The 14,003-nt window shown below is 50.9% G+C and overlaps 1 protein-coding gene and 1 non-coding gene across 2 annotated transcripts; both read right to left on the reverse strand.

Moving 5' to 3' along the window:
* Nucleotides 1-5,919: 5,919 nt before the first annotated feature.
* RPL13 (ribosomal protein L13) lies at nucleotides 5,920-13,119 on the reverse strand. Its single transcript, XM_075939848.1, has 6 exons — nucleotides 12,973-13,119; nucleotides 12,565-12,682; nucleotides 11,990-12,131; nucleotides 9,938-10,111; nucleotides 7,128-7,184; nucleotides 5,920-6,122 (listed from the first exon to the last, which is right to left on the reverse strand). Exons 2-6 carry the CDS (start codon nucleotides 12,666-12,668, stop codon nucleotides 5,964-5,966), a joined length of 636 nt encoding a protein of 211 aa, XP_075795963.1. The 5' UTR covers nucleotides 12,669-12,682; nucleotides 12,973-13,119; the 3' UTR covers nucleotides 5,920-5,963.
* On the reverse strand, nucleotides 10,171-10,256 carry LOC112544092 (small nucleolar RNA MBII-202). Its single transcript, XR_003087414.2, has one exon. It is a non-coding gene; the product is annotated as a small nucleolar RNA MBII-202 (small nucleolar RNA).
* Nucleotides 13,120-14,003: the final 884 nt, after the last annotated feature.

Consider the following 14,003-nt stretch of genomic DNA (forward strand, 5'->3'; position numbering starts at 1 on the left):
AGATCCCCGTAGGGACGGGCACACAGGGGGGGGGGCATGCGGGGCTAAGTGGGACGCCCGTTTCCCCGCCGGCAGGGCCAATCCCTCAGCTGCTTGCAAGGAGCATGCGGCATCTGCAGGGTTGCGCCTGGATCTCGCCTTTGGGGGGAGCTGAGCCCAGGACGCTGCGAGGGTTCCCAGAGGCTATTTTTATCCAGCTAGCCTGGGTACAAAGGCCCAGATCCTCCAGGCCCCCCAACTCCCATTCGTGTCAGTGGAAGTTGGGAGTCAGAATACCCACAGATCCGCACCCAAGCCCGACTCTCCTCTGCCGTTCGGAGGCACAAAGAACCCAACTCCCCCAGAACTGGGGAGGGGAGAGCAGTGCAGGCAGCCGGGGACCCTGCCAGCAGGGAGAGGGTACCAGGAACCCACTCAGCAGAAGGGGGAAAGGAGGGCGACCAGTGCTCCCTGGAAGCTGAGCGCTTGGGTGCCCACCCTGGAGAGATTCAAATGCCACCCAGCTGATTAGCAGAGCACCCACAGCCGGCAGCCTGTGTTCTATGGGTGGTGCACATCCGCACGTCTCAGTGCACAGAACACTTATTCCGCACACAGATGGGAAAAAAGAAGGGGAACATTGGTGGTGACCAGACAAGCACCCACAGGAGGGAGCGTCGATTTCCAACCTGCCCTGGTGTGATTGGGCTGAGTCAGCAGGGCCAGTAGCTGCAGCAGGGACCGCGTGGGAGGCCGCCCGGGCCAGACCACGCACCTCCCACGTATCACAGAGGGACGCGGGGAGCGCTCGCCGCACCCGGCAACGTTTTCCTCCTCAGATCAGTTTCCAGGAGCCCAGACTGACAATCCGGAGGCTCGGAAGCCAGCTAATCAGATAGTACGTGACAGCGAGCCAAGCGCCTTCTGACAAGCACAACACACTGTTAGCAACAGCTGAAAAGCTTCAATTAATTTCCTGTCATGTGCCGAGACTGGGAAGTGCAAATGGTGTTTTCTGGCAGCCCAGCTGCAGCCTCGCCCGCGGCTCTGGTGCCAGGCTGCTCCGGCTTCCCTGCCCAAGCGGCACGGGTGATCGGGTCTTCTCCAGCCATGGAACTCCCTGGAGAAAGCTCCCGGTCCCACCCTGCCCAAATGCCCCCTCGCCGGGCAGGCAGCTTGCTCCGTTGGCAAAGGGACCCGTGCCCAGGCTGCATAAGCCCATGGAAAACCCCCACCACCGCCCACCCGCGGCTGCCCAGGGACTGGCTCCTTAGGGACCTGTCGCCATTATCCTGGGGGCCCCCGTGGAACATCGTCAGGGCAAAGGGCTGGTCTCCAAGACCTTCCCCGCCTGTTCTCTCGCAGCTCTACCAGCACAGCCGCCTTCCTCAGTCAGCCGAGGGCGGGTGGAGCTCCCTGCAGACCCCATCGCCATGGCCAGTCCTGTCCTGGGCTCCGTGGGGGAGTGCAATAGAGCGGCACGTCGCCTTAGCACGGGAAGACCTTTCAATAAGGCACATGGTGTGCCTCGGAGCTACTGCCAGTGCTGCTGCTGCTGCTGGCTGGCAAGAGCTTGTGTATTTCTTACTCTCTCTGCCTCCCTTCCTCCTGCCAGCCTGAGTCCGTACCCATTGGAGAAGGCTGTGAAGTCTTCGCAGCTCCGTGAGTGCTGGAAGGCTGCCTCGCTCAAAAACAAGGCAGCAGCTGCTCATCCCAGATTTGCGTGGAAGCAGGCACTCGCGCCAGCAGCCAGCAAGAGGAGCCCGCCTTATTCAAAGGCGCCTGCCTCGCCGGGAGCACCACACGTGTGCGATTGTCTAGCTCTGCTCGACCGGCCAGGCGAGCCCCTTTACTAAAAGCCTCCAGGCGCGGCCCCAACCACCCGCAGGCGGCCAGAGGGGCAGTGCAGGCTGCAACAGCAGAGTCAGCGCTGGACAGAACTAGGAAGGTCTCTCTCACAATCCTCATTCACACCGATCAGATAGAATTTCCGTTTGTTAACGAAAACCGCTCCTGACACCTGCTGGTTTCTAAACGCATTTCCAAACACACGGCCTCCGGCACTGTTTGTTTCATCGGCGCCCCGAGAGGCGGCCTCCCGCTTCAGCCTGCCCGTCACCCAAACCAGCCAAGCTGGCACGTTCTCAATATCGCACCTCGCAACGCAGCCACCTCGGGCACAGAGCACAAGCCAACCTGGCACACAGCCAAACCAGGTGGGATGGAGGCTAAGGCCATCAGTGGCTATTAGCCAGGGTGGGTAAGGAATGGTGTCCCTAGACTCTGTTCGCCAGAGGGTGGAGATGGATGGCAGGAGAGAGATCGCTTGATCATTCCCTGTTCGATTCACTCCCCCTGGGGCACCTGGCATTGGCCACTGTCGGCAGACAGGACACTGGGTTGGAAGGACCTTTGGTGTGCCCCGGTCTGGCCATTCTTCTGTTATCTGCATCGACGCCAGGCATGAAAAGGGAGGCAGAGCCCTTTGCTAAAGTTTTATAGGAAAGACGTTCTCATTTCCTGAGCAAAGGGCCTGGACCTCGCGCGAGGGGGAAGTGCCAAACAGACCCATGGGACTAAGGATGTTAAATACCAGTTAATTTACTAGTCAAGTAGTGGACGGAATTTCCATTGACTAGTCAATTCCAACAGGGGGTCTTGCACATTTCGAAGGAGGAATGCAGAACTCCATGTGCAGCCCGGGGCTGCCCTGCTGACTCCAGGCTCGTGTTTGCACAAGAGCCCCTGGGGGCCTCTATCTGACAGAGGCAGCAAAGGGGGCGGGGGGAGGAGAGAGGAAGTGACTGCCTGACTCGACTATCCAAGCATGGCCAGTCCTTAACATCCTTAGGTGGGGCTCCCCCATCGCATCTGGGGAATTTTATATTTTCAAACCCAAGGCTCAGACCACTGATCCATGGCCCCAGCACGTCAGCTGGGCAGGAGAAATGGTGAAAAGAGTCCTGAGACAGCCACCTTTAATGGAAATTGAAATCTCGGTTTTTGCTCCACCCCGTGGCTACAGGGAGCAATTGCACCCTGCTATTTAGAAACTGCACTGAGATGCCCTTTCTTGTACCTAATTATAACACAACACATAGCACTAGGCCTGATTGAGGGCTTACAAGATGAGCACCTCCCAGCATGACTGCAGGAGACAACGTACACTTTCTTACAAGTCTGTTTAAGAAACATCACGTACCTGGGCTTTTCCACTTAAGCCACTTTTCAACCTGCAGTCTTGCCAGCATGTGGCATTCGAGATATTCCCGGCCTCTCCACGTCAGGAACAGCCCGTGTGGATGTGCACTGGGAACAAGGATCCAAGCCAACTGGTTTCTCAACTCAAAGCACCTTTTGTTTCTTTCTGTAACAGGCTGTCTACACCACGGAGATAGGTCAACCTACGCTTAGCTGAGTGACAGCCACTGCATTGACTGTGGTTGCTGGTCCATCCACCACTGACCGAGAGGGTGGTGTTCTCACAAGGCCCACTTCCACCAACTGTAGAGGGGCAGTGTGGAGGACTCTTACCCTCTGCAGCTCTGGGGGAAGGGAAGATGAGAGATGGAGGCAGCAGCGAATGGGGAAGATGCACCTTTGAAGTCCAGCTGGTTGTTGGGCTCCTGGCAGGGAGCCGAGAACCCAAGAAGCAGTGCTCCTCCAGGAAGGAGTGGGGAACCTAGGCAGCAGCCCAAGATGGAAGGCTGGGCAGAAGCCCGGCTTGGATGATGCCTGGGCAGCAGCCCACTTGAGAAGCTGGCTTTCTTGTCAATTTCACAACTCCAGTCGAGCATGAAATTGATGAGAATGAGCCAACAGCTGAGGTGAGGAAGCATCTGCAGAGGCCCTGCATTGCCCCAACTACGCGGGCATAAGCCCTGCACCTCTCGTTGAGGCGGTTTGATTATGCTGGCAGAGCAGGGGAGTTACATCCATGGGAGAAGCCTTTCTTTGGACTTTTGCTGACAAAACTGCATAGTGTAGATAAGGCCACAATATGAGCAAGTAAGTGAAGTCTGACCCATTCAGAGCCAGTAACGCAAGAATAAATCATATTAAAATCTGAGTGGAAGAAAAACGGGCTCTCCCCAAAGAACTTCTCTTCATTCCTCCATCAGCACGGCCCATTTATCTCACTTGCAAGCTCTGCAGGAAATTGCTTCTTGCTGGGCTCTATGCATTTAGGCAGAAGTGCTAGGCACTAACCTTTCTTTCCTGTTCTCCATTAACTACTTAGTACTGTCCTTTTCACAGTGGGATGGCAGCTCATTCGCACAATGCTGACAACTCTCTCAGAGAAGGCATTTTGCTCTTCAGTTGCAATATCTTAATGACAGCTTTTCCCTTTTCCAAGGGCTGTACTTGCCCCTACTCCCCAAGACCAAACCATGTGAAACGGGATTAGGAGGACACAGCGTTAGGTTGGCTACTGCATTTTCTCCACATGAAGCGCTGGCTGGGACAGGTCATTAGCACTTCAGAATGGCTTTTGCTTCACAATGCGTATCGCACTCACGCAGACCAGTGCAGGTAATGCTAACTGGTCCCTCTATGTCCTTCTCAGTCTGATAGAGGGGAAACTTAAGGTGTTTTTTTAAAGAGTCAAACTTAAAAATACGGGTGACCGAGCAAGTCTGAAACAAGCAGGTAACAACAGCTTGTATGGCAAGCCGTTTGATTGTAGAGGGTGAGGACAGTCTCTCTCTCGCAGTTTTTTATTCCAAGTTCTACAGGCTGGATAGTACCTTGGCCCCCCTAGAAGCTCTGGCAACACGCTGAACAAGATTCCCCAAGGAGCTGGTTCAAACGGCCTACTAAGAGGATGTTTAAGCGGCACAGGGAAAGTTAGAATCCCCATTTACTAGTAAAATAGTGATAGAAATGTAGTCGTGTTAGTCCGGTGTAGCTGAAACAAAATACAGGACTATGTAGCACTTTAAAGACCAACAAGAAGGTTTATTAGGTGATGAGCTTTCGTGGGCCAGACCCACTTCCTCAGATCAAATAGTCAAATAGACCACTATTTGATCTGAGGAAGTGGGTCTGGCCCACGAAAGCTCATCACCTAATAAACCATCTTGTTAGTCTTTAAAGTGTTACATAGTCCTGTATTTTATTTACTAGTAAGAATCTGGAGGAGGTACCCTGCAGCTAGAGATATACCTATCTCATAGAACTAGAAGGGACCTTGAGAGGTCATTGAGTCCAGTTCCCTACACTCATGGCAGGACCATGTACCATCCCTGACAGATTTGCCCCAGATGGCCCCCTCAAGGATTGAACTCACAACCCTGGGTTTAGCAGGTCAAAGCTCAAACTACTGAGCTATCCCTCCCCCCAAGATACCATACATCCCACAGCTGAGACGTGCCTCCTGCATTCTACCAATTCCTCCACCTCTTGGTAATCCTGGAGTTGGTGCTGCACAGACAGGCACCCCCCTTTGGGAGTTTAGGGTTGTATCTAATTCAGTACTTACAGCGTCACCTGAATTCCACAAAGCCTGCCACCTGCTAGAAATTCAGACTCCTGTTTCTTAAAGGCAAAAGTGAGCAGGCTGCCCCTTAAGAGGGGAGAGGAGCAATTGGAGGGGATGGGGAAGAGGCAGGGCTGTGTCTGGCTACTGATTAAGGACCTGTTGCAGGCTGCGCTCAAAGCAGCTGTGATTAAGCAACAAGGGGAGGGGAAAACGTTACTGTTTAAGCCTAAGGCAACTCCAGCCAGAGCGTACCTGCTGCTGAGAGCCTATTATCTGCTCATCTCAGAAGCAGCAGTAAGCAAAGCAGCAGAGACTACAGTTCAACACTTTTATACAGTATCAGGCACACCCAGCTAGAAAGTAGCTGAACACAAACTAACATTGGCTTCGTGTCAAGCATATCACCTTCCTTTGTTCCAGCTCCCTTTGCACCTGGCCCAAGAAGACGCCACGCCAGGTTACAATTCTACGCTCTTTTATTGACAGTTCGAGGGAGAACAGTTCATTTCTTCTTCTCCACATCCTGCTCTGCAGCTTCCTTGGCTCGTTTAGCACGGATTCCAAAGAGACGGGCATTTGCCCGGGCCATACGCAGGCTGGCAAAGGCTTTGAAGTTCTTCTCATCCTCAGAGATGACACGTGCTTTTTCCTTTTTGTAAACCTAATAAACAGAGCCAGAGAGAATGTGTAACTATCTTCTCTAGAATCCTCTAGTTACTAGAGTCTAGTATATTCAATGCTTATGTGTGTTTAGAAAAGAGGGTTTTTTTGCATAAACTCCTACTAGCAACAAGACATCATGACTGGTAGGGAGGCTTTAATCAAAGCAAGATGGCCTGACTGCAATGCCATTCAATTAGATGCTAAATTATATTCTGCTTCTGTATGTGTCATCTTGCACCTCTGATAAGAGGCTTGAAGAAACACCAGGGTTGGTATTTACCTCACAGTCAAGCCTACGCTTGGATTGTGAACAATCACTATCAAGTATCAAATATAACCCTTCGGAAGCAGCAATGGGTCCACGAGAAACTGCAGCGAATCCACAACTTGTCACGTCAGACTCAGGAAAGAGCCACTAGGCCTTGGTCACTGCAGACTAACTGACCAGGGCACGGGGCTGCGCAGAGCGCTGCTAACTTGCTCGCCCTCCGTTCTGAGCTGCTTGAGGGAGACCCCTCAAAAGCAGAACAAATTCTCAGAGCAAAAACCGCATCCGTTAGTTTACTGCCATGCAGAACATGGCCTCAAGCCCCTGCGCCTGCCTTCTGGATCCCAAGGGAGCGCTATTTAACCAACAGCTGGTATAGAGATTCAAGTTCTCACTGGCAGAACTTTAGTGCAACTCAGAGCAACTACGCATCTCATTACGCAGTGGCACGAAGTCCAGAGGCCCTACTAATGTTACACTCTCTCACAGCAAAATACCGAGTTTTTTTTAAACCATGGAGAAGCATGAGATCAATTTTAACACGCTCTTGTTCCTCTGGCCCCAGGTAACTGTTGCAGTCCACAGGACAGTGGAACTGAACTGCAGTGGCACAACACAGCACTGAAGAATCCCCTTTCTGTTAAGTCAGTTTCTCTCTAGTATCTAGAAATACAGCACAGGAGTGTCTAACTTCAGAACCACCAACCAACGCGTGCGATTTGCAGGTTTACTTACATTCCTGATCGGCATAACAGGCCCAGAGAGCTGAGTTGCCATCTTGAGTTCTTCTGGCTGTATGACAGAGGAAACAAGTGATTACTACGTTTAGCATGGCTCCTTCCCTGGCTCACCTGGGGAGCTGCCTAAGTTGGGCAGCATGCCTTCTGGAGCCACACACAAGCCCTTCAGTTTCATCTCAACTTAAAACTAGCCTATGTGCAGGGCCCCAGTGTAGGGAGGTGACTAGAGAATCTAGCAACACATGTTTAAACAGAACAAGTTCTATGGTTTGGACCTCAGGATTTCTGCGCTGTATTTCAGACCAAAGAAAGCCTTACGTCCCCACAGGTACACCCTGGACAGTCTAGGAAAGACGTACACAGAGAAGATGCCTGCAGAGGCACCATGCTAGCATTTTGAAGGGCTCAGCCTACAGCAGACTGATTTCTTTGTAAAAGAAATTCAGCTGAACCCAGAACTTGTAATTGTACTGGGGTGGGTGACCTGTTAACTGCTCAGTTAACCGAGTTGGAAGGAAGCAAAGTTTTCCTGAGAGCTTTGATAAGGTGTTGATGCATCTGCCTCACTCCATCAAACTGCCTCTCCTGGCCCCACCAGAAACAGGAACCAAGAATGTAAAACTCAGGCTCAAGGGCTTAACACCAACTCTGAAGTTACTCCCATGCTCCAAAGACCTTTTAAGACTTCACTTCAAGGAGAATCCTCTGAATTGTCATTCATGCTTAAATTCGACACTTTACACTCAATTTGAATAAAGACACTAATTATCTTACCCATTACCAAGATAGCTTCCCCAATTATCACCTCTAATATCATTAGCTCACAGACATTTACCTCCGCCGCCCCCCGGCTCCATCCCCCTTCTATTCTGAAATTTGATTTGTCCTTTTCATGTGTGTTCATTTTTTTAATTGTATCCTTTGGTATATATGGTTGTGACAATTTTCTTCCACTATTTGATCTGAGGAAGTGGGTCTGGCCCACGAAAGCTCATCACCTATTAAACCATCTTGTTAGTCTTTAAAGTGCTACACAGTCCTGTTTTTTGTTACAGCAGAAAAGAAGTTGCTATGGAGTAAAACGGGAAAAACATTTTAAAATGTGGCAACAAAAGTACAGGGCTTGACACTAATTTAGGTTCTAGCTGCTCCACTCATCAGGGATATTCAAATGAGACTCCAGGAAAGTCTGCACAAATTTCACCCAAAGGAAACCCTTGTTACAGAAAACCTTGCTGGAGAAACAGGAAAACCTTTAGTTGCATTTAAACAGAGCTCAGCATGGATACAAAATCGGTAACCACAAAAACGAGCCATAGATAACAGCAAATGTGTATGGTTTTAGATACAAAATTTATATTCATATCTGCAAAAAAAGAGTCTGTGGATGTGCTTTATAGCTACAGATATAAAGTGGATACCTACAGATTTGCAGGGCTCCACCTGCAAGTTTCTACCTCAGTTTCTCTCATCCATACCTCCAACATTCTGCAAATCAAGTTCAAAGTGACGCTTTCCAGACTAACTACAATGGGTTTACACCTGCCTTAGGGAACATGCTAAACTGATAAAAGTTCCCCAAAAGCCACATTGATTATAGTTTAGCCAGACAGTAGGAACGCAGTCAGAGAAAAGCTCTCACCATTCAGTTTGAAAGAGTCTGAACACACTGGCAATTCCTGGTGGTGAGCTAGGTCATGTTAGGGAAGTTTAAGCAGGAGCCATGTTTAAAAATCAAGTTAAGCATGCAGGGCCCATGGACGTTGCCTAGAAATCCTCCTCTTCAAATCTTTCATTTCACTACATCTACCTCATCGGAAGCACGGAGCTCACACAGGTGGAGCAAAGGAACACTTGGAAAGTCACCTCATCTCAGAACTTAGGCTTTGGGTCTGTAAGAAGACTGATAGGTGAAACTCCCCTCAAGTAGACCAACTTGTAGTTTAGTCAGCTGATAAAGCCTCTGTCCCTACATTTTCCTCCCTGGCTCTCTTTTGCCATTATTTCCATAGCGAGATGTAAATACTCCTGACAGAGCCTCGCTATCCACCCTTACACATTTACCGCTTCCACTGACATTCAATTGCATCAGTAAAAACCAAAGACTTTGAGAGAGCTGCTGCAGATAGAGGGGCTGTGGTTCTGAGCTGTGCCTTCTCAGCAGGGCAGCCAGTCTCCCGCCAACCCAGAACGTGGCTGTAAGTGACCACAGGACCTTTCATGTTCCAGAATCATAGAATCATAGAAGTGGAAGAGACCTCAGAAGGTCATCAAGTCCAGACCCCTGCTCTAGGCAGGACCAATTCCAACTAAATCAACCTGGCCAGGGCTTTGTCAAGCCGAGACTTAAACACCTCTAGGGATGGAGACTCCACTACTTCCCTAGGTAACCCATTCCAGTGCTTCACCACCCTCCTAGGGAAAGAGTTTTTCCTAATATCCAACCTGGACCTCTCCCACCACAACTTGAGACCATTGCTCCTTGTTCTACCATCTGTCACTACTGAGAACAGCCTCTCTCCATCCTCTTTGGAACCTCCCTTCAGGAAGTTGAAGGCTGTTATCAAATCCCCCCTCACTCTTCGCTTCCAGGCCCAACTCCCAGCATAGCAAAGCTGCTACAAGTTCTAGCACATACCCTTGTCCAGAGCCCGAGTCACCCCTCCACCGGTGTCAGGTTATTACACTAGGAGACTGTCTAAATAAGTTACAACTTACACCCAAGCATTAGAGGATCAGCACTGCCAAGTCTTAGCACCACTGAGGGGCAGGCCTGTGAAAGTTTCCAGGACACCATGTACTTACAGAACTGTCTCCCTTCTTGGGTGCAGAGGGCTTCCTTGGGAAGAGGATAAGTTTGGAGCGATACTCCTTCAGTCTCTGCACGTTGGCCTGCAGGGATTCCGTAGACTTGTTGCGTCGCCTGGGATCCACAGAAATCCCAATAGTCCGGGCAACCATTTTATTGATGCCAGCCATCTGCCAAGCAAGGGAATTAATGTCAATATTCAAGCGACAGCCATGCCACTGTGATACTGAGTGAAGCCATTACAGTCATCAGCTGGAAAAGGGTTCAACTACAGTCATCACAGAGACTACAGAGATTCCGGAGAAAGTGTCATCATTTGACTGTAAGGCTCCTCAGAAGCAGGAAGAGTGATCAGCCCCCAGCCTGCGGTGCTCCCGAACCCAGCGCTGTGCTGGGACTGGCTCTGTTGCCAGCTCCAGCCCCCCTTCGGAATCGCCCCTGCCTGCAAGGGCAGCCAGGCTCCTAGTTCCCTCGCTGAGGCTGGCTCTACCACGGGCTCCCAGTCCCTGCCAGTGGGACACCTGGTCTCCCAGCAGACAGAGGCTGCTCCAGACTGCAGAGCAGCCCCTGTCCATGATGGGCCCCTTGCCCGCAGCAGGAGGGCAGGGGTGCCAGCCCCCACCGGTTACCCGGAACATATTACCCATTTAGGGTGATGCTTACTTGTTAACAGGTTAACCTTTCCCATCCCTCGCTGAGGTTGACACTCCTTCAAACAGCAAAAGGAGGGCACAAAATCAGAAGCGGTGGTGGGAGCACCACTTCCACACTGACATTCGCAAGTACGGGTATACAATTCTAACAGCAAGCAACGGGGCCATTTAAATCACACGCACCAATCTGACTCATGAAGCTGGCTGTACCAGTAGTTTAAATCAATGCTCTATTAGGCACCACTTACACCACAAGTCTAATACCCAAGAACCAAAAGCAGCAAACTATCTCTTGGCACTGAGCAGACCAGTAGAGGACCTCATTCTCCACAAGTCTGATAATGGCAGTGCAAGCTTCATATATGACTTTAGATGTTTCTATACTAAATGCAGTCTAGAGAAGTGGTGGAGAGGAGATTCCCAAACCCAGTCACATTTGATTTTGATGCCCTGTAAGATGATTGTACAGAAGGCTGCATTAACATGCTCCCTCTTCCTATCTCCTGAAATTGAGAGGGTGGCTTAAAAAAAAAAAGTAGAATTTTGTTAAACTGGCAAGCTGGCCACATTCTTCTCATTTTCAAAACCATAATGCATTGAAGTATGTTTCTGCCTGCACATCCCATTCCCCTACTGTTGGAATTAATATCTGATATTCATATTCACACCGGAAATCAAACAGGAATCAAACTATAAATCCCTTTCTTCAATTCAAAGTTGTGCAGTTGTTCTAAACAAGTCTTAAACACACCCCACTGACAAGCACCGGATCAAGACACTTACAAATGGGCTAACCCTGGAGTGTTCAGATCCATATTGCTCAGCTCTAACAGGGTTAGGCAGGCACAACAATGAAGTCTCTCTGGATATGCAGAGACTTTAACATGGCTAGCAAGGACCAGTTTGGCTCACTTCAAGGCAGATTCTTTTGGTTTTATGAAAAATCATCCACTGTCACTCAGAGTTTGACACCTTCTTTTTGGAAGCTTTCCTTTACCCCATTAATTATCTTTAAACCAGACACTCTCTACTTCATTCCTTCTGGCTTTCTAATTTACCACTATCCTGCACATTGGCCAGTGTGTTGTGTTACCTAGAAAACTCCAAAATGGCCACATGTACAACCAGTATGAACAGATACGGAGCTGCCAATCAATCTCAAATGCTTACATATTACGCTAGCTACTGACAGAATACCCAAGCTACACAGGAATTGCCTATCAAGGAATCTATAGCATCCATTTATTTGGGGGAGGGAGGAGGGAGGAGTTGAGTTGAAACACCACATTTGTTACTTTATTTTGCACCCACCTAACACTGGGCAGACTTATAGCACTGATCTGTTGCATTTGCACACACTGTCCTTCGAGATTCTCACAGACCAGATGTACTTACTCTCAGCTCTTCCAAGCTGAATCCTCTGCCAGCACGAACTTTTGTGTGGTACCTAATAGTGGGACACCTCACAATAGGTCGGATCGGCCCAGACACTGGGCGTGGAGCAATACGACGCGCTTTTGCCTGACGAGCTTTCCTCCTGGTCAAAGAGAAACATGGCAGCAGTCAACAAAAGGACGTTTGCATCAGATACAAAACTGCTACGTGGACAGTCTTCAATCTGAGTCCCTCCCAGAGAACACAGAGCAGTTCAAACTCAGCTGAGAGCAGGAACGTGTCTATCTGGTAGCTGACGTGAACAAAGATGGACCACACACTCTCAGAGAAAGCTTCAGTCACCAGCTCGCCAAACTTCAAGCAAGTCATCAATTTGGTGCAGAGACTCTGGAGAATTTTCATCATTTGATTGTAAACTGGAGGGCATTAGGATCAGATGTGCACAGGCCTCAATAACTTTTAATCAGGCTCTAGCCGCCACGGCACGCAAGGAGACAAGGGGGCTAAACGCCCCGTTACGAGGCATACCCAAGCCCTCATCTGACCCACGGAACCAGCGGTTGTTGGCATCTCACCTGCGGATCTTCCTGGCCGGCTGGTTAAACCACGTGGCGACTCGTCTCTGCCAGTCTTTGTGAAAATGGGGCTTCAGGATCATGCCATTTCGACTGGGTGCCATGGCTGCTCAGAGCCCTGCGAACACAAGGAGCACGTGGGCGAGCGGCACAGGCTGGGCTCCCAGAACGCAGGGGAGCGCCCGGCCGCACCGCAGCAGCCAAGCGCGCCTAGGCCCGCCCGAGCCGGACGCGAAGCCCCGCGCGGCGCTGCAGCGGCAGAAGAGCCCCAGCCCGGCCCCACCGCCTCCCCACAGGCCGCGGGCGGCCCCGCCGCGCTCGGCCGCCCAGAGCCCGAGCCCCGCGGGCCGCCCAGGCGGCGGATGCCGGCGGATAGCCCCGCAGGGCCCGGCCGCCACTCAAACATACCTCGGCGGGGGGAAATGGCCGGCCGGAAAAGGACGGGGTGGCGCGGGGCACGCCGGGATATCACGCCGGGCGGAAACGGAGCGAGTTCTCTCCAATTGGAATAAGCGGGCACGAGAGGCCCGCCCAGCGAGCGTCAGTGCCCGTCTCGCCAAAGGCCTTCCGCCCCTTACAAAGATGGCGCCCGTTTTAAAGAGACCGCGCATGGGGGGGAAGACCCATTGTGTACCGTTACCTGAGCCAGGGGGGCTAGGGAAAGGCTGTACCTAGGGAGGCGTAAAGCTGCTCAGCAGAGCGTGCTCACAGAAGACAGGGGAGGGCTCGGAGGGCTGGAGAAACAAAGACAGGGCCCAGCTTTAAACAAGCAAATGGAGACTATTGGAATTGCAGACCAGGCCGCCTACAGCAATGGACGAGCTTAACTTGACTTGATAAGATCTTAGACCTGATTTCTAGACAGCCTCTCTCTCTAGCCTAAATTAGTAATTGAGGCTCTAGAACTGAAAAAAATTCCTGTGCCTATATCCCTCCCAGAACCCTGCACACCTCGGCTATGTCTACAGTGGCGGGTTCTTATGCAAGAACAGCTGTCCTTGCACAAGAATCCACAGTGTCTCCACACTGGCCGCCCGCTCTTGCGCAAGGAAATGTATAGTACAGGGTGGTAAGAGAGGGCTCCTTGCGCAAGAGTTACGCTCTTTTTTTTTTATCAGGCGTAAGTCCTCTTGCGCAAGAGGGCAGTGTGGACGCTCAGCAGGGATTTCTTGCGCAAGAAGCCCCTATGGCTAAAATGGCCATCATAGCTTTCTTGCACAAGAGAAAAGCTTTCGTGCACATGTTCTTACGCAAGAAGCCGCCAGTGTAGACATGGCCCTAGGGTGTGTCTAGACTACCAGGACTATCTGCGTCTAGACTGCCGCCATGTTCTTTTGAAACTAAATCGAAAGAATGTGGCAGTTTTTTCGTCCGCGGAAAACCTCATTTTACGAGGAAGAACACCTTTTTTCAAAAGTGCTCTTTCGAAAGTGCTGTGT

This window comes from Pelodiscus sinensis, chromosome 12 (assembly GCF_049634645.1).
Source record: "Pelodiscus sinensis isolate JC-2024 chromosome 12, ASM4963464v1, whole genome shotgun sequence".
Lineage (NCBI taxonomy): Eukaryota > Metazoa > Chordata > Testudines > Trionychidae > Pelodiscus > Pelodiscus sinensis.

Excerpts from the sequence above, each read along its gene's own strand:
- RPL13 (XM_075939848.1), bottom strand. The coding sequence starts at position 12,668 with ATGGCACCCAGTCGAAATGGCATGATCCTGAAGCCCCATTTTCACAAA. Across the intron at positions 12,132-12,564 it reads CCGGCCAGGAAGATCCGCAG|GAGGAAAGCTCGTCAGGCAA; the intron begins GTGAGATGCCAA and ends CTCTTTGACCAG. Across the intron at positions 7,185-9,937 it reads CCAAGAAGGGAGACAGTTCT|CCAGAAGAACTCAAGATGGC; the intron begins GTAAGTACATGG and ends TCTGTCATACAG.